Source organism: Temnothorax longispinosus, chromosome 8, assembly GCF_030848805.1.
Source record: "Temnothorax longispinosus isolate EJ_2023e chromosome 8, Tlon_JGU_v1, whole genome shotgun sequence".
Taxonomy (NCBI): domain Eukaryota; kingdom Metazoa; phylum Arthropoda; class Insecta; order Hymenoptera; family Formicidae; genus Temnothorax; species Temnothorax longispinosus.
Genome location: NC_092365.1, coordinates 10,189,791 through 10,215,563, shown reverse-complemented (window position 1 = coordinate 10,215,563; position 25,773 = coordinate 10,189,791). Strand labels below are relative to the sequence as shown.

Sequence of the window (25,773 nt, the reverse complement as noted above, 5' to 3'; positions counted from 1 at the left end):
CTTTTAAATGATTAAATCTTTAAACTAATATGTTTTATCTTATTATTATAATTAAATATTTAATATTGTATATAAACATATAACCAAATTTTTTATATAATTCTCTCTTAGTAAATTTTGCCATTGCAAAATATTTTTTATTTTTACTTATATAAGATACTTATTTCATAGATACTTTTATATAAGAATTTATAAAACTATCAATGCCTTTGTGAGGATACTCAAAGAGAACAGAAATGTCAATATATCAATTTGACGTCATATTGACATCATTTTGACATTTCTGTTCTCCTTGGGTACGTTCTTATTCTTGGGCACACCTTTAAACTTTAAATACAAATAATAAGATTTACTTTATAAAGTAAATAATTTTTTCTTGCATTTTATTTTTTTCTACCTATAATCTTATATTATTATAATTATAATAACCACAAAATTGTCACTTATTATGTCGCTTATTATACTTTTGATACTTGACACGCGCGCACACTTTTCTCTTCTACACAAAGTTCATTCGATATCTAGATTAAACTCAACGAACCAATCGGATCACGCTAAAACGGTAATAATGCTAATTTTGCACAAATGATAATTTTTTATACCAAACAGGCCAACAGGTACTTCATGCATTTCATAACTTTTTATTATGAGTAGATGGATTGATGGATGAACAAACTAATGTTGAAGCCATACAGAGTCCAGCTATAGAATTGCATCAAGAAAAGTAATATCTATACAAATAATACATCGCTTTTAAAACAAAGTTCGGTATTTATGCATAAAAGGGGCCTCCTCTCCGATTTGCTTTATTTTTAAATATGTTGTTGGGGATGTCTTCCCGAGTCATTTCATATATATATATATATGAATATATGAATATATGAATATATGAATATATGAATATATGAATATATGAATATATGAATATATGAATATATATATATATAAGGGCCGGACTCAAATAGTTTCGGAGATACAAGCTGAGTGTTCATGATATTGAATGACTCGCTTTTTTGGGAATAATACTTTCGTTTATTGCTCGTGATGCTTCGTACAATGGCTGCATTCGAGGAGCGCGCTATTAGCGCTATTGCATCATTCTGTCTTTATTGCTTATCAGATGTAAAACAAGGATAGAATAAGCAAATAGCGCTAATAGCGCGCTCCTCGAATCCAGCCAATGTTAACTGTTCGGCGGTCAACGGACAAGAGAGCGGGAATTGACGTATGTCTCGTCTCTATGCGGCGAGAGCCATCTGTTGGTGGCGCCATCAATTAATATCGGCGCTGTCGATTCTTCTCAGGGGTGCCACTAGTACGGCGTAACCATAATCTCGGCGGGAACGTCAATCAATTTCAAACACTGAGAAAAGATAAAAATGGGTTTACAACTTTCCACGCGTGAAAAGTCCATATACTTTACATATACTTTGAAGGCACACTATGTGTCTAATTTAATAATAGTGGAGCCCCCTGCAGGGGGGCGGAACGTACTGCCTCCACGCATACACTTTTTACGCGAAACGAGGTGCCACATGGGTTTACAACTTTCCACGCGTGAAAAGTGTATGCGTGGAGGCAGTAGGTTCCGCCTCCCTGTGCGGGGGGCTCCACTATTATTAAACTAGACTCATAGTGCCTTCAAAGTACATGCGTGGACTTTCCACGCGTGGAAAGTTGTAAACCCATGTGGCACCTCGTTTCGCGTGGAAAGTGTATGCATGGAGGCAGTAGGTTCCGCCCCTCTGCGGGGAGCTCCACTATTATTAAACTAGACACATAGTGTGCCTTCAAAGTACATGCGTGGACTTTCCACTCGTGGAAAGTTGTAAATCTATTTTTATCCTTTCTCAGCTTGTATCTCCGAAACTATTTGAGTCCGGCCCTTATATATATATCCCCAACAACATATTTAAAAATAAAGCAAATCGGAGAGGAGGCCTCTTTTATGCATAAATACCCATACATTAATACTAGAGCAACTGCTTGATACTATAAACAAATAAAGCAGCTTAAAAGGAAAAAGTTATTGGATCTGATTCAGAAAGATAACATTTAAATTAATTCATGTTAATTAATGTGGTATATTTGCTTAGAGATCACACCAATAGGTGATATCTCAAATACACAGCTCGCAAATCGTCAGAATATAATTGTTAGATAATTATGTTGGATTAGTTTTGTAACATTGATAGTATATTTTATTATAGTATATTTATTAATAATAGTATATTTTGAAATATATTAATAATAAGTAAAATAATTACTGAATTAAATCATTTTTATATTAATAATAAAATAAAAATTTTAAATTAGTTAAAAAGAGCGTGGTTTGTTTTCGTTTCTGCTGTAATTATTTGCCATAAGTGTTATTTCAAATGGCTAATTATTCAAAAGTTAAGCTTCCCTATATTTTTTGTATTAAGAGAGAATCAATTCCAATTTGACTAAAGAATCTGCAAAGAAATTGATAATCCATAATCTTGGGATACTTTGTATTTACATACTTTCACGATCTAATTTTGCTAATTTTGCTAATTAAAAGTTCTATGAATATATTATCGTACATAATAAATAATGGTAAAATTTCTTCTTTAGAAGGGCAAAAGTTATATAACTGCCTGACAAGAGTTTGACTGGAAGTATTATCAAAGTCATAACCCTCAGTAACCTTCAAAATATTTTATGTCGTCGTGGTTTATTAGGAAATTGTAATTAATAATTTAAACTTTCCATGGCTCATAATCTTTTTAATTTATTGAACAACTAGCTGGTTACCCGGGCTTTGCCCCGGAGGACATATGTAATAAGACACGCAAATAGTCTCTCTCTCTCTCTCTCTCTCTCTCTCTCTCTCTCTCTCTCTGGAAAATTTCGTATCCAATTTCCAAAAAGATACCGGTTCCCAAAAAGATTGGTAACGAAAAACTATACAGTTTATAGCACTCCCCAGAAAATTCTACTCCTGTTTTATATACAATTATTTAAAATTCGATCAATTATTTCCCGAAAAATTCGTCAAACTTCTGATACCAGTTTCCAAAAAGATCGGTAACGAAAAATTATGTACCTTATAGCACTCCCCGAGAAATTCAACCCCTACTTTATGTACAGTTCTTTGAGATTCGGTCATTTGAAACCGGTTTCCAAAAAGATCGGTAACAAAAAATAGTACACTTTATAGCACTCCCCGGGAAATTCTACTCCTACTTCATATGTAATTCTTTGAGATTCAATCAATTATTTCCCGAAAAATTGGAAAAATTATAAAAACCGGTTTCCAAAATGATTGGTAACAAAAACTGCACACATCATGGCAATCCCAGGAAAATATATATTCTACTCCTACTTCATATACAATTCTTTGCGATTCGGTCAATTAATTTCCGAAAAATTGGAAAAACTTTTAATACCGGCTTCCAAAAAAATCGGTAACGAAGAATTATACACTTTATAGCACTCCCCGGAAAATGCTACCTCTATTTGATCTATAATTCTTTGGGATTCGGTCAATTATTTCCCAAAAATTTGAGAAAATTAGAAGAACCAATTTCCAGAAAATCGGTAACGAAAAACTATACACATCATGGCACTTCCCGGAAAATTCTACCCCTATTTCATATACTTTTCGTAAAAATTCGGTCCACTAACGAATGAGTAGTTCACGGACAGACGGACGGACAGACAAACAGTCGAGTTTTATATAATAGTATGAAGTATGATTAGGTATGCAAAATACTTGTAAAATATTATTTTATTACTCTACTTTTTAAAAATTTTGGTAATTAATATGTGAAGAAAGTAATAAACAAAAATGAATAAAAACACGGCATTTTTACTTTTAATTATTTACTCATTAACTATTAAATAAATAAAGATAAATATACCGAACAGGAAACTCATTGTCAGCTCCTATGATCTTGACATTGATATATACCACAGAAGTCACCCTCCTGAGTAACTTACAGAAGATTTTAGCCGTCGCTAGTTTTTTATTAAAAAGTTATTAACAAAAGAAGTTTTATGAATAGAATATAATTTTTTGATGGAGTGTACATACATTAAAAAATGGTAAATAGTACACGTATACATACAGCTTTCTTCCCACATTCTCATCCATTTACTTAGGTACACTGTGTGATTTATGATGCCTGTTTATTACGCGATTACTACAAACTATCTTGCTTTTATGTTCAAAAAATATATAGGGGAAACCGAGATGAAGTCGTCACCGTGGCGGAGTCACTACAATTATTTCGAAACCTGTGTGTTGTGTGAACTCGCAATTAATATTATAAACGCTACTTATGGTGCCCATGTGACCAACGGAGTTTAGTGTAGTGAGATTATATGCCATGTTGTGATTTTCATTAAGGCAAATGTGTTTTCGGAGGTCAAAAGTGAAATTTTTTTCGCGTCAAAAATTTTTAATATTTTAAATATTTTTTTTCCGAATCTCGAGATAAGTGTTTCTAAAAAGTAATGCATGCTGAACACGAATCCAGTGAAGTTTTTTTATTTTCGTTGATTTCTAATATTTCATGAGCGATCAAACTTAATATCTGTGTCTGAGGCGAAGTCGTCACTTAAGTCACCGGGGCGGACTCGTCATTGTGACGACTTTATCCCGGTGGTTTCACTCTATTTTTTGTTGCAAATGCGTCATTGTTTTTCTCAATTGCAAGAAAATGGTACGCACGTAACATCGTAAAACGACTCCCGTCGACAAGAAGCAACTTAGAAAGGCAGTTCTTGTGGTAAAAAAAGATAAAATCAAGACAAAAGTAGCAAAACAATTTGGAGTCCCGAGAACTACTGGCTGAAGAAGAATAATGATAAAATAGCACACTTGGATGACGTGGCCGTATCATAGAGGTTTCGGGTGGAAATCAAAGTCAAGGAAGCAGCAGTGGTCGAATTCCGATGAGGACTTGGATGTACTGCGTGTGCTCAGAAATGACAGAGAATAGAGCTAACGAGAAACAATGCATTTCGTGCGAGCATAGGACACATAAGTGTTGCGTGCGCCTTTGTTGTAATTCTTTTCCGCCATCGTGTTTTTAATTAATGTTTCCATTTTTCTATTATTTATATTTTATATTCTATCATTTATATTCTATTATTATATTTTCTATTAAAAATAATTAATAAAATGTATTCTATCATTTTTCATGATCGAAATTATGAATTTTCATTTAAAATCCAGTCCGAGAATGGAGTGACAAATCCGTCCCGGCAATTTTGACATTTCAATTTTTGCACCTCTGTCGTTTTTACTCTATATACCAATTGAACAAAGCGACATAGACCAAAAATGCCCTTATAAATTTTGTAGTCAAGGGTTCACTCTTTACAACGATATACCACATTTTACTGAAATTTGTTGTTTGGTTGTTAGAAATCGGCACCGAGAAAAAGTGACGACTTTGCCCCGGTCTCCCCTACAATTATGATAAATGCATTGATGCGTTTTTCAATATAATAACTTTGATATATTCGTTATATTAATTAAATGTTGAATAAAATTATAGTCCCATATATCTATCAAATTTTGGTTATATCACAATTCCACAAAGATTTTACATACTATTTTACTTTACAACTTTCGCGAAACGAAGTCCACTCTCCTCCTTATAGGACGAAATGAGGTTTTTGTACGGTTCCACATGGGTTTTCAACTTTTCACGCAAACCATACAATGATAGACCTCATTTCGCACTATAAGCACCGAGCGATGTGGGATAGATTTCACTTTTTGTGCACGGAAAAAATTTTTTGTTATATTTTACCCTTAAATTCACTACAAACTTGGGACAACTTGGCAACCAAGGAAATTTTAAAATATACAAAAGACATTTTACAAACAACGTGATAAAAATTACCAAGCAGATTGGTACATTTTAAAAAATTATTGAACCTAGATATATTTTAGTAAAATTAATCAAACATATCTATTTTATATTTTAATGTAATAGATATTAATATTTTTTATCATGGTAGATATTAATCAGAATACCTCGCATAAAATTCTTGGTGGTACATGTTGTCCCATAACTAGCATGATTTCAGGGTAAATTTTAAGAGAATATTCTCTCCGTGTGTGAGGAAAATGGAAACCCATATAAAGATTACATTCTATTTATAAAACTTTTTTTAAATAACTTTTTAATAAAAACGATAGACTAAAATCTTACGGCTAAAAGATTGCTCAGGAGATGTATCCACATGTGTTGGCAAAATAGTAAAGGTAGGTACATCTTCGAGAGCAATTGCTGTTGCTGAGAAAGTTCAAAAAAGTATGCACTTAAACGTTCTGACGAGAAATAGAGGCCAATGAACATGTCGTTGTACATGCCCACACTGTTGGAAAAGGACTATGCCCAGTTTTATATGAAAAATTTGGCCCCTAGTAAACAGCAATCAGGCATGGCTAGAATTATAGGGCATCAAAAGAGGATTAAAAAGTTTCATGGGCACAACTTTGTAACGAGTCCTCTGAATGCTAAGCTGTCCAAAGTTCGTTATTATGACCATATTATGACCATGTACCACTGGTCTGGTCTGATTTCTGTGTCCAGGCCATCCCGCTGTGACGGTGATAACAGATTATACCAAAGGCATTGAAATAATATATGTCTAGAATGTATTTGATACAGTTATTCATTAACCCGGCTAACAAGGAAAGCTATGGAAATATCTTTGATTTTGATGAGCTTTTAAAATGTTGTTTTCTAGACAAAAATAAGGGACACGTATTTTTTTTATAAGTGGCTTATACGCATGTTTAAGGATTGAAACACCCTTTTGAAAAAAATCGGCTTTTCTCTTTCGAGCCGAATATTTTCAAAACTATAAAAGATAGAAAAAAAATTTTGCAAACAAAAGTTGAATGGTTTGAAGAGTACTTTAAAATAATAATAATAATACATTTTTATTTTTTAATAATTTATAATTTAGGTTAGGTCTCACTAGACCTCAATTAGGCAATTAAAACTTTCCGTTTCGTACTTCGGAGGTACCTCCCCCTATCGATTAATATATGACTCATGACTGTACACTCGTGGCCCAAACTGGGCATAGTCTTTTATGTTAAATATAACATAAATCACGTGTCCCAAACGGTCCACTTAAATTTTTGTGTTAATTTAACATAATGTAGATGTGTTAAATGGTAACACTGATACTATTATATGTTAAAATATTTCAACAGAAAAGAAATGTAATTCTGATCGTAATTTGAGGTTAATTATGTGTACAATTAACATAACTTTTATGTTGAAGTTAAGAATGTAAGATAAAATCAATACTCTTTTTCTGTAAATTTTTATTCCCACTTGGGCACACACACACACGTGTGTATGTAGGTTAGTGACGCGCTTTAAAAGTATTTAAGTGTTTAAAGCGCGTCAACTAACCTATGTAGGTTAGTGACGCGCTTTAAAAGTATTTAAGTGTTTAAAGTGCGTCAACTAACCTACATAGGTTAGTTGACGCGCTTTAAACAGTTAATATTCCTACTCATAATAGTTACCTTTCAACAAATGTAAATAAAAACTTGGAATGTCATAAATAGAGTACTACCTTATACATAAACACGAATTCCTTGATCCTGTATAGTGTGAACCTCGCTTCAACTTAGAAAGCACATACAAAGTACATACTCTCTATTCTCTACTTTAAATAACTTTCCTTTCAATATATCAACAATTCACTGTTTTAAATAATTTTCCTTCGTTCATACATATACTATTTTCACATAAATATCAATTATTTATGTCTATTAGTACTCAAAATAGCTGCCATATTTTCTAAATTCTTTTTTGTTAATAACTTTTTAATAAAAAGCGACCCCCGACTAAAAATCACTTGCATGTTACTCGGGAGGGTATCCTTGACAATATATGTCAAATTCAAGGTCATCGGAAGTGGGTCCCCTTAACGCCATGTTTACCGATTATTCATAGTTATTACGAAAATTCAAAATACCACCTCTTGTAAATGTATTCTCGTCAGTCCATATAGCAAGGTGGAAGAACACAGGTGTGCTCATGCGCATATATTTCTAACAGCCAATGAGAAATTGATGCCAGATACCTCCATCTTGCCGCTGTACAGTTTGAATTTGGCGTTATGTTGTTAATGTCAGAGCCTCCGCACAAGACTTTCGTGTGGTAACGTAGTGTAACGAAACGTGGGTCAACACACAAGAAACGTATCGGTTACGGCGTTATACGTCAATACGTTTCTTGTGCGTTGATCTACGTTACGTTACCATAGGATTTTGTGCGGAGGCTCTAACCGATACGTTTCTTGTGCGTTGATCCACGTTAAGTTACGCTACGCTATCATACGAAAGTCTTGTGCGAAGCTGCGGTCCACTTGACGCTACAAATGCTTCGAAGCATTCCTCTTCTATTTTCTTTCAATGAAGAAAGAAGGAGAAGAAGAACGCTCCAAAGTATTTGTAGCGTCAAGTGGACCGCAGCCTTACTTATTTATTTTTGTGTTTAATTTATATATAAGGACAATCGTTGAAGAATAAATCAGTTTGAAAAATATATGAGATTAATATTGCATACGTATATGATATAATTACAAAGTATATAAAAACATATACATGTAATGCGTACTTATTTTTAATGTTAGTCATTTTTTTCATTTTTTTTTGTTTTCTTCCTTTTATATGCGTCACTTTTTTACTCATGATATGTCACAAAGTCACTTGGTACAACCTTAAATGTTTTGAAACTGCCACTTAAAAATAGCTGCATCTGGCATCTGCGCAGAACCGTATGAAATTCATCATGAGTATGAGCACACCTGTGTTCTTCCGCCATATAGTATCTTCGATGGGAAAAAATCATCTTCTTGTACTTGTTGCACGTACTATACACAGAATTGTGTTCGCTTTTCGTGATCAGTTAGGACAAGTTTCTGTACTGGCGTGAAATGATACGAGTACCTGTTATCAGCTCGCAATATTCTCCAAACCATACTTTGGGATAGCTGTAGCTATGACGCTGGCCATTTACGGTAGGATCATTATTAAACATCATCTAACGGCGTATCACACTTATGTACAATGTGTTACTTCTTCAACACAAAATTCTTACTTTTACTATAACTTTCTAATAAAGCATTTTAGAATCTTGTTTGTGTTTATATAATATTTTTTTCTTATTTCTACTCATAAAACATTCTATTAAAGTTTGTCCGAAAAAACTTGGAACACCCTGTATGTTAAGGTCAAGATCATAGGAACTGATTCCTCTATTATAATTATCCAAGTAAACAAAAATAATAGTATATAAAATTTAAAATCTAAAATATTTTGTTTTCTTTCTTTCATAATAATTGTAATACAATTAGTAATAATAATAATTTATAGATTTTCACGATCAGATAGGAGGAAGTAACAAATAATATAGATCTCACTTTGCGTGGACAGTTGGAAACTCTATCCATGTAATTAATTTCCCATACAGCATGGAATATGCAAGAAATGTGCTATAAACAATCTATAAATATTTTAATATTCCACGGGTCATTCAGAATATTCTGTAGAAGTTCTATAAATATTCCATAAAATTTTGTCCATTCGGAATATGCATAGAATATTCTACAAATGTCTAATAAATATAATACATTTAAAAAATGCATAGAATGTTCTATAAATATTTTGACAAATATAGAATATTTGGAATATTTACGAAACATTTTGTTAATATTCTTAAACATTTATAGCATATGTTATGAATATTCTGAAAAACTTGTCTAGAATTGTTATAAATATTTCAATAATAATCTGTGAACATTGCAATGAACATGAAATATTCAGAATATTATAGAATATTTTTTACATATTAGTAGAATATTTTTAAAATAATCTATAAACATTTTAGGAAAAATATTGAAAACATTCTAATTATTCTAGGAATATTTAAAGAATATTTTGGAACATTATATAAATATTCTGGAAAGCATTAATAAAAACTTTTTAGAAATCCGAGACCCTTGCGAGCTAACGAAGGGGAAGCGTAACGAGACCGCGAGAGAGTCTCAAGGTAGGAAACGCCGATACTCGAGAAACGGGCCAAGACTGGCACGACTGTCGGCTTGCCGACGTTCAATGCTTAAGCCTGGCCCAACTATTACCCGAATTTGGGTAGCCGAGGCTTGGCAAGCAAGTGCCGCCCAATATTGGGCCAAAGCTTAATAGCCAATCCTTATTCTTTATCATTATTATTAGATTTACAATTTTCTTTTTAAAAAAATTATTAAAAATATATAATTTTATAAAAAAATTTCATAATGAGCCGGCACTGGTTTCTGACATTCACCCGACATTGAAAAATATTATATCATTTATCTCATTCAAATTTTATTACTCTTTTTAAACTGAATTTGTTTCTTAAGATGATTTTTGAAAAATTATATATTTGCGCTGGTTATGACATATGTAGACTATATATAACGCTTACATCAAATTAAGAAGTAGTCTACCACGTAAGGCAGTTGGCTCACGATGCAGAGGTCCCGAGGTTCCTAGTTCGAATCCCATCAAGGTAAGTGTGTTTTTTAAATACGAGAAAATATTTATAATCATAGACTGCATCTTAAGAAACAAATTTAGTTAAAAAATAGTAATAAAATTTTGAAATAAATAATTTGTTTTATGTCGGGTGAATATTAAATATATACTGAATATGCGATATCCCATTTTTAATGTTCCTAAAATAATTTATAAATGTTTTATAAATATATTTTGCATATATAAAAAAATTATGATTATGCGGAAAAATTTATAAAACATTTGTAGATTATTCGAGAATATTTATAGAAATTTCTAAGGACATTCAAAGCGGGACATTACATGTTCTTTGCACATTTATAAATCATTCATAGAAAATTCATGAATATTCTAAAGAATATTTATAGAACATTCATGGAATATTTTATGCTGTATGGGTTATTTATTACTAATATTAAGATATGTAAGCAATACATTATTTAACAAAAAAGACACACGTGTAAATCTTGCATTTTTTATTATTAATTTTTAATTAAAAAAATATATTTTCTCAAAACTTTTAAGACATCAAGGCGTTAGTAAGAACTTTGATCGTATGTTAAAATCAGAGCTATCAATCTGTAATTGTATCTAAATAATGTTTTACACACTTATATAATTATATGTAGGTATCTATATTTGATCTATGTCGCGGAGACAAGAGGAGCTTATCGCAAAATCTAGTTTATTTTACGTCTTGCTCAGGATATCCTTAAAGGGACATTGCGGAGAAATGCAGGATTACCTTTTGACAGTGGCACAATCACCTCGTTCCGCGCTAAGCAGGAAATGCTTTTCGACCGGGCCAAGAATATAGTCAATGGGCGCCTGTAACGATTGCACCGAAGGCGGTCTTGCCTCGTTTGATAGTAGATCCTGCTGAGATTCGGACGGATCCATTTTTTTCTAACGTATCCTCAAAAAGATATTTACGAGCTGCTGAAACTGTTGAAATCATAAAATTCTTCTCATTTATTAATAGTTATTTGTGTAACAAGTGAGGTAAGATGAAAATTAAGGCGAGTGCGGTAACCGCACCCGGGAATTTTCATCTTTACACACGACTACACTCCCTATTTTATGTTGCAAGTGCCTGAAAAGTGGTCTATCACGCACGCGTAGCGTGCGTAATGGGGCACTTTCCATGCACGTGTTGCATAAAATACTTTTTTATTTACTTAAAATTATAAACCCTTGTATAATTTTCAAAATTCTGAAATTGGAATTATGCAGAATGTTCTGGAATTACCGAATGTCTTTTTTCAATTTCTTTCAACAACCAGATTTTTTGGTTCAACGCGAAATTGATTTATTTGCAACAAAAATGTACAGTTAGTTGTACTTTTTGAATAATAAGTAATGCAAAATAAGAAGTGAATTAATTATTCGGTAAAGAAATGACAAGCTTATAGTAAATAGTACTCGATAAATTAAGTTTTCCTTAGCTGTGGCGTATATACCGGAGTTACCCTATCGTATACTACTTTATAATGTAGCTGGGGCATTCCATGCCAAATCACCGAGGATTTTCCTCGATCATTTTTGATTTAGCGGAAATTTTTTTGTTTTTATACTAAATGTAAGTAGCTTCCATAATTTTTTTTAGATTTTTATCTTTACCTACACTCAAGTTATGGATTTAAAAAAAAAATGCAGTTTTAAATTTCAAATGCGCCTGTAACTTAAGAAGGAAAAAAATATTTTAAAAAATGAGGTAATCTTTTTTTTTATTTTTTACTGTACTTTTAAAAGAAAAAATCGAAAACATTTTTAATGGACAATATGACTGTTTTTTTTTAGGATTTAAGTAAAAAATATTTTTGCTTCCTTATAGAGGAAGCTTTGTGATGGTAGAAAATAATTTTTCGAGGTTTTGATGGAAATAGGTTTAGAATGTTCCAAAATGTCGAGAAATCACATTAGTAGAAAATGTTCGGAAGAATGTATGTGTGCGTGCGTGTGCGTGTGCGTGTACGTGTACGTGTGCGTGTGCGCGTGCGTGTGCGTGCGCGTGCGCGTGTGCGTGTGCGTGTGCGTGTGCGTGTACGTGTGCGTGTGCGCGTGCGTGTGCGCGTGCGTGTGCGTGTGCGCGTACGTGTGTGTGTGTGTTTGTGTGTGTGTGTACGGATTTTTGTACACGCATCTACTTCTACAATTTTTTAGATACCGGGCTGAAATTTTGCACACAAATAAAGTATCATAGAAAGTATGTTCTCCTCTAATTTTCTTAAAATCCATCAAACGGTATAAATTTTAGGAGGGTTTTCATTTTTCAGAAAAATGTGTTTTACGCTGTAACTTTCTCAATATTTGAGATATTGGTCTATTTATAATTCCATTATATTCTTCAGTCTTTTCTACCCCTATTTCATATATAATTTTTCAAAATTTGGTTAATCAGTTCTTGAGTTACAGACGTTTAAAATTTCGGAGAATCCGTACATACATAGAAGCCTTATAAAATTTGGTCTAATCAACCAAACTTTAAAGAATTATATATGAAATAGGAGTAGAAAAGACTGAAGAATATAATAGAATTAAAAATAGACCGATATCTCAAATATTAAGAAAATCCAGACAATTAAACCAATTAAGGAAATTTATTATTTTCTAATTTTATTAATAAAAGCAATTTTTATGTATTTAAAAAATTATTTTAAAGTAGAAATAAGAAACTATTGCAATATTATAACAAATATTAGTCGCAATAAAGATTATCACAATAAAAAAAGTGTGCGAGTAGAAACTTGCACATTGCTCTCTCATAGTTTTTGAGTGTGCAAGTAGAAACTTGCACATTGCTTCCTTATAATTTTTAAGTGTACAAATTATAAATTTGAACATTACTTTCTCACAATTTTCAAGTATGCAAATTATAAATTTGTACGTTGCTTAATCAAGATTTTATTTCGCTCATAAAGTTTCCTTTATGAGGAAGCCAAATTAATAAATATCTACTAATAATTATACAAAAAAAAGACTCTCATAAGAGGAAGCTTTATGAGCGAAATAAAATGTTGATTAAGGGGGTCGTCTGGTCAAGAGGCTGTTTTTTGGGGGGAATTTTTTGTAAGGAATTGTAAGAATACACTTTGTTGAAACTTTTACATCATATTTATTAATATTTGAAGAGTATTTAGAAATTTTTCTAAGTTGATATATGGCCAAGAATCCACTGTAGAGCGCCCTGACGACAGCTGTGTAAAAAAAACGTTACCCACGATTCCGGATCTCCAGTTCAACCTAAAAAAAAAAAAAAAATTCTCTTAATCTGTAGATGTGTGTCTATCGTGTGAACTAGAACCAAATAAAAATATTGAAATTTTAATTTTTGCCAACGTTTTGAAAAAAAGTTTCATAATGACGTTTTTTTCAAATATTTGAATTTCCGCTTTATCCATAAATCGAAATTTTAGGATTGCTGTCTATAAATGTATAAAATTTTTTGATAGTCATCGGTAGAGTCTATCTTATTTAAAAAAAAGATTATTAAAAAAAAAATGAAGAGAAAGTTTCTTAAAAAATCGAAGTTATTGAAATCCTATCTTCACCAATGGCTTAAAAATTTCGAAATTAAGTCTAGGATCTGCAAGATTTTTATTGAAATAAATCAAAACAATCACATGTTGGAAATGGCGACCTGGAGACAACGAAGACCGGCGCCCCCGCGCCTGATACAAGTGTGCGCACGCAGCGCCCATGTATACCCCCACTTCCTCTACCTCCTCAGTCCGCTCTTTACCATTGTCGGTTACACACGTGTCCACTCTCTATGTAACGTTCCTTATAATAAACCTCATTACAGTTCATAACCAATATTCAATTACTTGCGATCCGCGTGCCTCAACATTGGTTATGGGCCCAGACACGGTACGCGCTAAGTGACGCGTGCGAGAACGTAACCCAGAGAACAACAGTCGAAAAGGGAATCGCGTGAGTGGACGCCATTACGCACGCAGTGCATCGAAGTTTCGCGAATACGCTCGTAGACGCCATTACGCACGCAGTGCATCGAAGTTTCGCGAATACGCTCGTGGAATCTATTACGCGATATCACAATGGCCGGAACAAACTCAGTGCGAATCGAACCGTTGAATAAAGAGAACTTCGACACATGGAAGATTCAGATGCAAGCGCTGCTTGTGAAGACGGAGGGATGGCAATACGTTAGCGGCAAAAACACGAAACCTGCCCTCGTCGCGAACGACCCTGCTTCTGAGACAGCCGTGAGGACATGGGAAATCAACGACGAAAAAGCGAAGTCTGACATCATCCTCTCAATCAGTCCTCCCGAACTGAAACAGGTTAAAGGCCATAATACGTCGAAGGAAGTATGGGATAGGCTACACGTCATTTACCAATCGCGAGGGCCCGCGCGGACAGCGACTCTCATGAAAAATCTCATGTTACGGCGCATGGCGGAAGGCGAAGACGTCAGGGAGCATCTTCGAAACTTCTTTGACACCGTCGATAAACTCGCAGAGATGGATATCGACATCAACAAGGATCTGTTATCAGTGATGTTGTTGTACAGCCTTCCGAAATTGTTCGAAAATTTTCGATGCGCGATCGAGTCGCGTGACGAACTACCGACCGCGGACGTGTTACGTATTAAAATCACGGAAGAATACGACGCGCGAAAAGGTGACTCATCCGACAAGTCCGCGAGTGCTCTTATGATTAAAAGAGGCGCGAATAAAAAGAAACCGTCAAAGGGCGGGGACAGTAATAAAACCTTTAAATATCGCTGTCATCGATGTCAGAAAGTGGGGCACAAGGCAAACGAGTGTCAATCGAAAACGAATCAATCCGAAAAGGAATCGGCTAAGAAAGTCGATGCCGTGAGTCTCTGTGCTGAGGTGAGACCCATCGACACGCGCGAAGAAACTGCGAATCACAAAACGGACGAAGAAGCCGCGAACATCGTAACGGAAGACGCAAATTGGTGTTTGGACAGTGGATGCACCGCCCACCTTTGTAAGGATCTGTCAAAGTTCGACTACATAAATGGAACGGCGGGACAGAAGTTGAACCTGGCCAACAGGGCATCCACACACGTCGTCGGAAAAGGACTGACGACCATCACAACCGAGACCGAAGGTCAATCGAGGAAAATAAACGTCACCGATACCTTATATGTTCCGGACCTACGCACGAATCTTTTATCCGTCGGAAAGATTACCGACAAAGGATACACAATGATCTTTACGAAAACGAAGGCCGATATCGTCGATGATCGCAGTGGTAGTGTCGCATTAATCGCGCGCCGCGCAAACGGATTGTACTACGTAAACGGATCCTCCCGTGAGAACAGAGCCGACGACATAACCTCCGCCGCGATTGTATCGACCGAGAACAATTTCATGATTTGGCATCGCCGCATGGGCCACCTAAATTTTCGCGATCTAATCCAGTGCGATAGAAACGGATGCGTTCGCGGGATGGACATTAAAGATCCGACCGTTCGTCCAAATTGCGATATATGTAATCGTAGAAAGATGACGCGCCCTTCCTTTTCGCGAAGGTTGGAACGGAGTACATCACCGTTACAAATCGTTCACACGGACCTGTGTGGACCCATGCGTTCTTCGTCCAACGGTGGAGCTCTCTACTTCATAACCTTCATTGACGATTATTCGCGATGGTGCGAGATTCATTTCTTGAAGAAAAAGGACGAAGCCCTAGAAGCCTTCAAGAGATACAAGTCTTACGCCGAAAGGAAAACCGGCGCCCATGTATACCCCCACTTCCTCTACCTCCTCAGTCCGCTCTTTACCATTGTCGGTTACACACGTGTCCACTCTCTATGTAACGTTCCTTATAATAAACCTCATTACAGTTCATAACCAATATTCAATTACTTGCAATCCGCGTGCCTCAACATCACATTGAGAAAAAAATATTTTTTACTTAAAAAAAAAAGTCATATTGTCCATTAAAATTTTTTTCGATATTTTCTTCGAAAAGTACAGTAAAAAATAAAAAAAAAGATTACCTTATTTTTTTAAATATCTTTTTTCTTCAAAAATAATATATTCAAATCGACAACAATTGGCAAAAAATATACATAAACTTCACAACGTTTCAACCCAGGCTTCGGGTCCTTATCAAGTGATCTAACAAAACAAAATAAAGCATGGAGTATAACATCGAATAACATCGTCAATAGTTAAAGTATAAAATATGAAAAATATAACAGAAAATTCTTTTTCGTCAATGCAGAAATATTTAAGCGCAAATAAAATTCAAAATACCTGATGAGAAAAAGGCTACCATTGTCGACACATTCTCTGTCTAATGTTTATGAGATTTTGACAAAAAAATTATACATAAAAGGCTAGAAATTAATAAAATTAATAAGTATGATGTTAAACCCACAAACAGTAACAAGAAAGGGAGGGTTACTCATTTATCAAAAGAATGTCCCACGATAGCACCAATTTACATTTCGTATCATATTAACGAATTAAAGCGTCTAGGAGTTACACAACGATATCAAAATTTTCGAGCCACAAACGACTTATGTTCACACAATCGAAAAAACCCAAAAGTGGGTGGGTAGTATCTTTATTAAAAAAAAATTAAAACCCAAGTAGAGTACATATATTACCTAACTTAACTCAAGTGACATGTATTTCAAAAAAAGATGTGAAATCTTTAAATTAAATTGCGCCAATTGTAAAGAGAATATGTATATTGCTTTGAAAGATAAATAATTGTTATGCAACTACTTTAAAGAAATAAAACCCAAGTAGTATCTTCGTATTCCTATTCAAAGGTCTTCCTATTCTAAACCCAAGTGATAATAGCTTCTTAATTCTCTTTAACAAATTTTTAATATTACAAAGAATCATTTTAATTACAAAGAATTAAAGAAGTAACAGTACAAAATAAAAATATTTAATTAAAACAAAATAAATAAATTTTTTTTGTAAAAAAACTTGGCGCTGCTAGACTTTGAAATTTAAACATTAAAATTTAAACATTAGTACTAAGATTTTTGATTGAATAAAAAACAATAAACATAATTTAGGGAAGAATGCGACAGGAGTAAAAAAGCAGCGCCAAGTTTTTTTACAAGAAAAATTTATTTATTTTGTTTTAATTAAATATTTTTATTTTGTACTGTTTCTTCTTTAATTCTTTGTAATTAAAATGATTCTTTGTAATATTAAAAATTTGTTAAAGAGAATTGAGAAGCTATTATCACTTGGGTTTAGAATAGGAAGACCTTTGAATAGGAATACGAAGATACTACTTGGGTTTTATTTCTTTAAAGTAGTTGCATAACAATTATTTATCTTTCAAAGCAATATACATATTCTCTTTACAATTGGCGCAATTTAATTTAAAGATTTCACATCTTTTTTTGAAATACATGTCACTTGAGTTAAGTTAGGTAATATATGTACTCTACTTGGGTTTTAATTTTTTTTTAATAAAGATACTACCCACCCACTTTTGGGTTTTTTCGAGGTACAAAGATATTATGTACCATTTGTGTTTTATTAATATTTTTAAATTTAAAATTAATGATACTACCATTTGGTTTTTTTTTCGAGGTGACAACTACGCGTGTACTTGGCGCCTTTTTTTTACTTTTTTGAAAAAGGTAATTTTGTACTGATATCATGCATTTTGTAGTGTTACGCATCTTAGAAACAGTATATCTTTATCTTACAAACAGTATGTACAGATCGTAAAGCTCTATAAGCCGTATATATTTTGCGATACAAGACATAATCGCAATCTCTAGCTTGAATAATTTAAAATTAATGATACTAGCACTTAGTTTTTCCGAGGTAACCATGCGTGTACTTGGCGCCTTTTTTTACCTTTTTGAAAATACAGATATACATGTATAATGAACATTAATGTAAATATTACAATGCTGTGTTGGGGATAAATTAAAATAATGGTTTGATTTTCATGAGGAAAGAATGGACGTTGACATAAAAATCAAGCTGAAAATTGCATTTAAATCTTACCACTGAATGAAAATATACATTTAAATTTTGATATAATAATTGTGTAGAGTACACATACATTAGTGATGTTTGCAAAAGCGCATCTTTTATGCATTTTTTCTTTAAACGGCGAAACTTTCACTTTTCGCTTGGCGCGAATTTCTCTACCAACATTGGGTTGTCGTAATACATTGCTCTGTAAAGAATTTTGACTTCTGGTCGTTATTCTTTTCCTCAAAGTTGCAGTGCTGTTTTGTCGATTTTGTCCGAGTAATACCTTCGGTGATGCCATTTTTCAGATATGACGAAACTTTAGTTCCTTATCTAATTGCTATAATTCACAAACATACATATAATTGTTTATATATATTATACATAGTTTAATTTATATAGTGCATAATATAATACGGAATGTTTCAGAAATAAATTGTCAAATTTGAGAAGCATATTCTACTAACAGTAAAAATGAAAAAGTTACAAATTTTTTTAAGTAACATCAAAGGAAAAGGAGACGTAAAAAGAAGGAAGATAAGAGAGATAAGTGATTTTGAAGTACAACAGATAACAGTGAATAAAAGAGAGAAGGAGGACATGTAAAAAAATGTATGAAATGAAAAGAGAGCATTTTTATCTTTTTCTAACTCTTAAAACTGGAAAAGAATAGAAAATAAGTTGAACCGATAATAATAATTTACGATAATTCCTTCGCGCGTAAACGGGATTGATCTCCTCGGCATCAGCTCCCTGCCGTCAATATATACCTGTGAACAAGCTCCTTGATCTCCTCGGTATCAGCTCTCTGCTGTCAATATATAATACCTCTACAAAGTAAAAATGTATTGTATAATCAGAATAAGTAACATCAAAGGAAAGGGAGACGTAAAAAGAAGGAAGATAAGAGAGATAAGTGATTTCGAAGTACAACAGATAACAGTAAATAAAAGAGACAAGAAGGACATGTAAAAAAATGTATATATGAAATGAAAAGAGAGCATTTTTATCTTTTTCTAACTCTTGAAACTGGAAAAGAATAAAAAATAAGTTGAACCAATAATAATAACTTACGATAATTCCTTCGCGAGTAAACGGGATTGATCTCCTCGGCATCAGCTTCCTGCCGTCAATATATACCTGTGAACAGGCTCTTTGATCTCGGTATCAGCTCTCTGCTGTCAATATATAATACCTCTACAAAGTAAAAATGTATTGTATAATCAGAATACTAGCAACGTGCACAACTTCATTTGAGGTTATAATTGGGTACAACATTCATCGCACGATACTGTTATAATTGCAAATCGGAAACGTATCTCGAGTCCAGCTCTTCTGCGATCAACGAAATCGGGATCGAACGTGTCAGTCGTCACTTTCTGCCAAGCGTAGAGAACCTTCTTTTCCGGCAGCGGTGGTAACACAATGTACCCAGTGAACACATTTTATAACGGCAATATAACATGGAAGTTACATGTAATATCACAATGTTATTCTTGTGATATATAAGGGCTACATAACATGGACATAACATGCATAATTTAACATAATTTAACATTCGTTATATGCAGGTAATATAAATGTTATACATTTTTTTTGCGTTACAGTTATGTAACAAAAATTGTGTAATTGTTACGTAACACGCTTGTATCAATGTTAGTATAACTAGTAATATTATGGTAATATTAATGGGGTGTAACGGAATAACATATACAATATAAGACTGTTGATTTGCTTACTGCTCACGTTTTTCTATGTGCCCGGGCTCTTAAACCCTGCATTGTTTTATTTTGCTAGAGCTAATAATAATCTGGGCTTTTCATCATAAATTTTCAATTGTTTTTAAATTGTGCAGAGGCCTTTTAGTTTTCCTTAAGGCGAAAATTATAATTTACAAAATACATAATTTATAATTAATAAATTAATAATAATTTACAAAAGATTTATAATTTATATGATCAATTTATATAATCCGGGTATCCATCCATATCGGTAAATAACGTAATTAATCATGATGCATATTACCATTACATTATCAATTTAATAGAATGCATTTACGTACTGCTTCTATGTACATATATAATAGATATAATGTCAATATTAAAGTGCAGCTATATACTCTTTTTAAACTAAATTTGTTTCTTAAGATGATTTTTGAAAAATTATATATTTGCGCTGGTTGTGACACATGTAGACTATATATAACACTTACATCAAATTAAGAAGTAGTCTACCACGTAAGGCAGTTGGCTCACGATCCAGAGGTCCCGAGTTCGAATCCCACCAAGGTAAGTGTGTTTTTTAAATACGAGAAAATATTTATAATTATAGACTGCATTTTAAGAAACAAATTTAGTTATAAAATGGTAATAAAATTTCGAAAAAAAATAATTTTTTTTACGCTCATTATTACAGCTAGTATAACAGTTGGTGTAACTGTTACGTAATAGTTAAATAACACGTTATGTAATATGTTATATTGCTGAGTCGGAAATTGTAACTTACATGTAAGTTGCATGTAACACTGGTTGATATAACCTGTTATATTCGGTTACATTGCCGTTGCATTGCTGCTATATTACTGTGTTCACTGGGTAGGGATACGAAATCTCCAGATAAGCACGAAGCAATTCAATTCAATATATCGCCGGCACGATTACGGTGTTACTGCCGTTTCGCGTACGCGCGTATGCGCGCGTTGTCGCACCTTATACCTCGCGACAGCGTGCGGCTCGTGCAAACGTTAACGCGCGGCCGCAATCGCGCGGCAGAAACGCCTCGTGTGAACAGGCTCCTTGATCTCAGTATCAGCTCCCTGCCGTCAATCACGTAAACGTAGTAAACAGTAAATAAAATAAGTATAACAGTAATATATAGAAAGAATAAGATAATTATAGGATAATTACATAAAACAATTACCTTGAATTAATCGTTGCGTCGCGTAAAGAGTCACGGTCGGTCTCGCTCCGCGCGTACTACCGTGTCTCTCGAGAATAGATTATAACTGATGAACGTAATAGATGAACTGACTGACAGCGCGCTAAACGAACGCACTGTCTGCACTGCACTGCACTGTGATACTAACGCCGCTAGCCGCCAGTGTCGAAAAAGTGAAAGTGACATTTCTCTGTTCTCTGTTTGTTACATGTATGTTATAAAGACGTCAGCGTTAGGAGTATCTTAGTTATAAAATTTTCACATTTGGACTTTGCGTTGCAATATCTCCGCTCGTAGGGCACGTAGCGGAATATTATAAACCCCCCCCCCTAATTGGACCCCAAGCTATCGATCAAGCCTACTTAGAACTTGATCCGTTCACTCGTTATCGAGATCTCAACATCTCGTATACTCGCAACCCGTCGCGTCGCGTAAAAGAGTCACGGTGCGGTCTCGCTTCGCGTGTACTTGGCGCGAGACACTACCGTGTCTCTTGATAGAAGTTTGGAACGAACTGGCAGTATCGCATATACTTAAAAGATTACAAGGTTGTCAGGTCAAAGTAACCAATCGCAGAAAACAAAATTAGCTCGAGATGACGTTATCGTATATGGGATTTAAATTATCCGTGTCTTTTTTTAGATTAATAGTATCAGAATACTTTTTTATATGAAACATTTCCGCAATTTCTCTCTTTTTTGTATTTTTTTCCCTGTGCAGTATCTCAACCTCGGACAACGGAATGCTTACTATCGTCTTTCTTTATATTGTTAAAATGTTCTGCCACACGCGTTTTAAAGTATCGCTTTGTTTGTCCGATATAAGATGCACAACAATTATCGCAGTTAATTCTGTAGACCAATTCAGTCGAGTTATTCCTATCAATGAATAATATTATTAATTTGATTAATTTCTAGCCTTTTATATATGTATGATTTTTATGTCAAAATCTCATAAACATTAGACAGAAAATGTGTCAACGATGGTAGCCTTTTTCTCATCAGGTATTTTGAATTTTATTTGCGCTTAAATATTTCTGCATTGACGAAAAAGAATTTTCTGTTATATTTTTCATATTTTATACTTTTTAACTATTGACGATGTTATTCGACCCCATGCTTTATTTTGTTTTGTTAGATCACTTGATAAGGACCCGAAGCCTGGTTGAAACGTTGTGAAGTTTATGTATATTTTTTGCTAATTGTTGTCGATTTGAATATATTATTTTTGATCAAACATTATTGGCGGAACAAACATTTATTTTTGGTATCTTTTTTCTTTTTAAAGTTATAGGCATTTGAAATTTTAAACAGCATTTTTTTTTTAATCCATAACTTAAGTATGGGTGGAGATAAAAATCTAAAAAAAATCATGGAAGCTACTTTCATTTAGTATAAACACAAAAAAATTTCCACCAAATCAAAAATGGTCGAGAAAAATCCTCGGTGATTTGGCATGGAATGCCTCAGCTACATCCTTTAGGTGTAAGAAAAAAAAGTACTAGACTTGTATATGTATATTTATACAAAAAAGTTATTTAATTTTAAACAAAATCGTGCAAACGTGACAACTTACCCTATACCCAGGGTTGGTTGTCACATGACTTTGGATTGATTGTCATTTATCTTTCATGTAAAGGACACATACGACAAATAATTCCTGTTTTAATATTTTATTAAAGTTAGTGACAGTTTTTGGTAAATTTAACTTAATAATATATTGCAGCATAAATTAAACAAAAAATTAATAATTTTTATAAACTTTTTAATACTTTCATAAACTTTGAGTAAATAAAAGAATAATAATTCTCATAAACTTTATATCCCATCTCATTTGAGACAATTTATCCTGAACGGTCATTTTGAACAAAGATGATTATATTTTTAAACTATGTTGCAATAACGGTTAACTAATTACAGGAAAAATTATCTAAAACTATAATATTTCTTATGACTGAAAAGAAATTACGACTAGTAATTCCAAAAACTAACGGAACAATAAAAATAAAGGTAAGAAAAATTTACTCACGACCTCCAATTTTTAAAAAGTGCTCGTAAATATTACATGCGATGTTTTTGAAACAAGCTATTTCGTATATCCGACTAACACGATAGGAGCAACCTACACTATAGAGAAGAATATTCCATTCAATCTATTAAGTGAGATATAAGCTTTGTGACAACTTACCTGTGTGACTTCTAGCCCCGGTCTTCCCTTGTGTGTTCGACTTCGAAGAATATGAGTTTGAGTTTGACATTTCTTTATTGAATCTTAATTTGCTCTTTATTTTGCATTATTTATATTATTTAAAAAATAATTTTATAAATATATTTGTAAAGAAATTATAATTAAAAAGATATCCTGTTATTTGGAATGTTCTGCATTTTAACTCCAAAAGTATGGAAATTTTTAAATTGATGAGCTCTTTGTATTTTAATTTTTTAAGAATAAAATAAAACTTTATCTAAGATAATAGAATTAATATTATGGAAATTAATTAAATAAGTTTGTCAAATTCACATGTTTAATACGCAAATATATAATCACCTTATTCAGTGTATAACACAATTCTGTACTACTAGCGCTCACACAGTTATATGTATATATAGTTCACCAAGAGTCATGCGTTCTGAGTTAAGAACTAAATGGTTAGTAAAAACGTCGATTGTTCAAAAAATGGAAGAAATCTGTTCTGTGTATGTCATATTCAGCTCATACAAAATATAACAACAAAAAGCAAGTGAATACGAATACGATGTGATATCACTCATAAGGTTTCCTATGCTTATACATTACGAAGAATTTAGATCAATTAGGCCAGTGTTTCTCAAATGTCACAGTTAATAATTATTATAACATATCTATAATTTTCAAATAAAGATGCGCTATATATCACTAACTGTTGTAAAAACTATAAAGATCCGCTGAAGTGCATAGTATTCATAAAAATTAATTACGTAAAAAATGTAAAATTAATAAACACTAATACTTTAAGTCGATGTTCAAAAAGAAAAAAGGGAAGAAATATTGCATTAATTTATATTAATAAATTATCAATCAATCAATTTCAATAACTATCTATGTAAATTATTATATTATCTTTGATTAAATTAAGTTTTAATTAGAAGATTTTATTTTATATTATTCTGTAAAAATCTATAAAACCATATATATAAATTCAAAGCCCTCATCGATAGGCCTTAAATATATTGTACGGGAGCTAAAAAAAATATATATCTTTTTATAATTTATTTTCAAAAATTAAGCATTTAAAAAATGATATTATTATATATTGATAAATTTGTCAGAATAAAAACTCTTTAATTTTTATTCTAATGAAATTAATAAAAAGAAGGCGAGAAGATATTAAAAAATATATTTTTAAAAAGTCGAGATGTGTACTTACAAAATACATAAAATGGCATAAAATTTTACTAATAAACATTTTTTTTACATATCACACGCTTTAAATGGCAAATTAGCTTCAATGAATTTACTTCAGTTCCTTTGCGAAAAAGCACATATGCGCAAACATGCATATGCGCATATAAACACAAGTAGCATTGGATTGATGTACTTTCTTTTTTGTATTTTATATAATGTCTCTATCCGGCAAATTAAAAATTGTTTTGTGTGTAAAAATATATATAAATAATTTAAGGAGTCAATCTATTTTTCTAAACGTTATTATTTTGCGAGAGAATTTTCAAGACTCTGTTAATATTTTCAAAAGTCGTTTCTTTTATTCAATTTTACATACAGTTATTATGTTATGTAAACGCACTTTTAAAACATTACTTTATGAAAAACTTTTAAACTTTAACCAATTGAAAAACTTCATGAGAAAGGAGACGACGTCTCTCCTCGCCCCTCTTCGACTTGGACCATTTTATACGAGAAACGTATTAAACTTACGTGCTGTTTCGTGTCGATACCAACATGCTTGCGCGAGAGACGCTAGACGTAGACTGTATAACGGTCACATCTACGCATGCAATTCGACGAAACCTTACGACATTGTGCCAGGCGGATTGATCTTCAGGGTGCGGATTAAGCACGAGGGCGAGGCGCCACGTACCGAAAGAAAAGAACAGCCGGACACACGCCAGAGACTCGCCGCATTGTCTAGTATTGTATTGGCGTTATCACTACGGGCGAGAATCTCCTTCTCTCACTAATTCCTCAAATAATGGAACGCGAGAGTCCCGTGACGGCGGTAAGAGACTAAATCCCGAGCTCGTATACCGCCAACGCGCTACGGCTCATTCTTCTTCATATTTTCCGCCGCCCGCGTGATTATTTATCTCC

At 33.1% G+C, this 25,773-nt stretch overlaps 1 protein-coding gene across 1 annotated transcript in view; it reads right to left on the bottom strand.

The window, feature by feature from the left end:
- Positions 1-25,515, bottom strand: part of Trp (transient receptor potential) — a 210,959-nt gene extending 185,444 nt beyond the window's left edge. Inside the window, exons 1-2 of the mRNA XM_071786771.1 lie at positions 25,381-25,515; positions 11,316-11,515 (exon numbers count right to left, since the gene is read on the bottom strand). Coding sequence (XP_071642872.1) covers positions 11,316-11,470 — 155 coding nt within the window. The 5' untranslated portion in view covers positions 11,471-11,515; positions 25,381-25,515. The remainder of the gene's footprint in view (positions 1-11,315; positions 11,516-25,380) is intronic.
- Between the last annotated feature and the right edge of the window lie 258 nt (positions 25,516-25,773).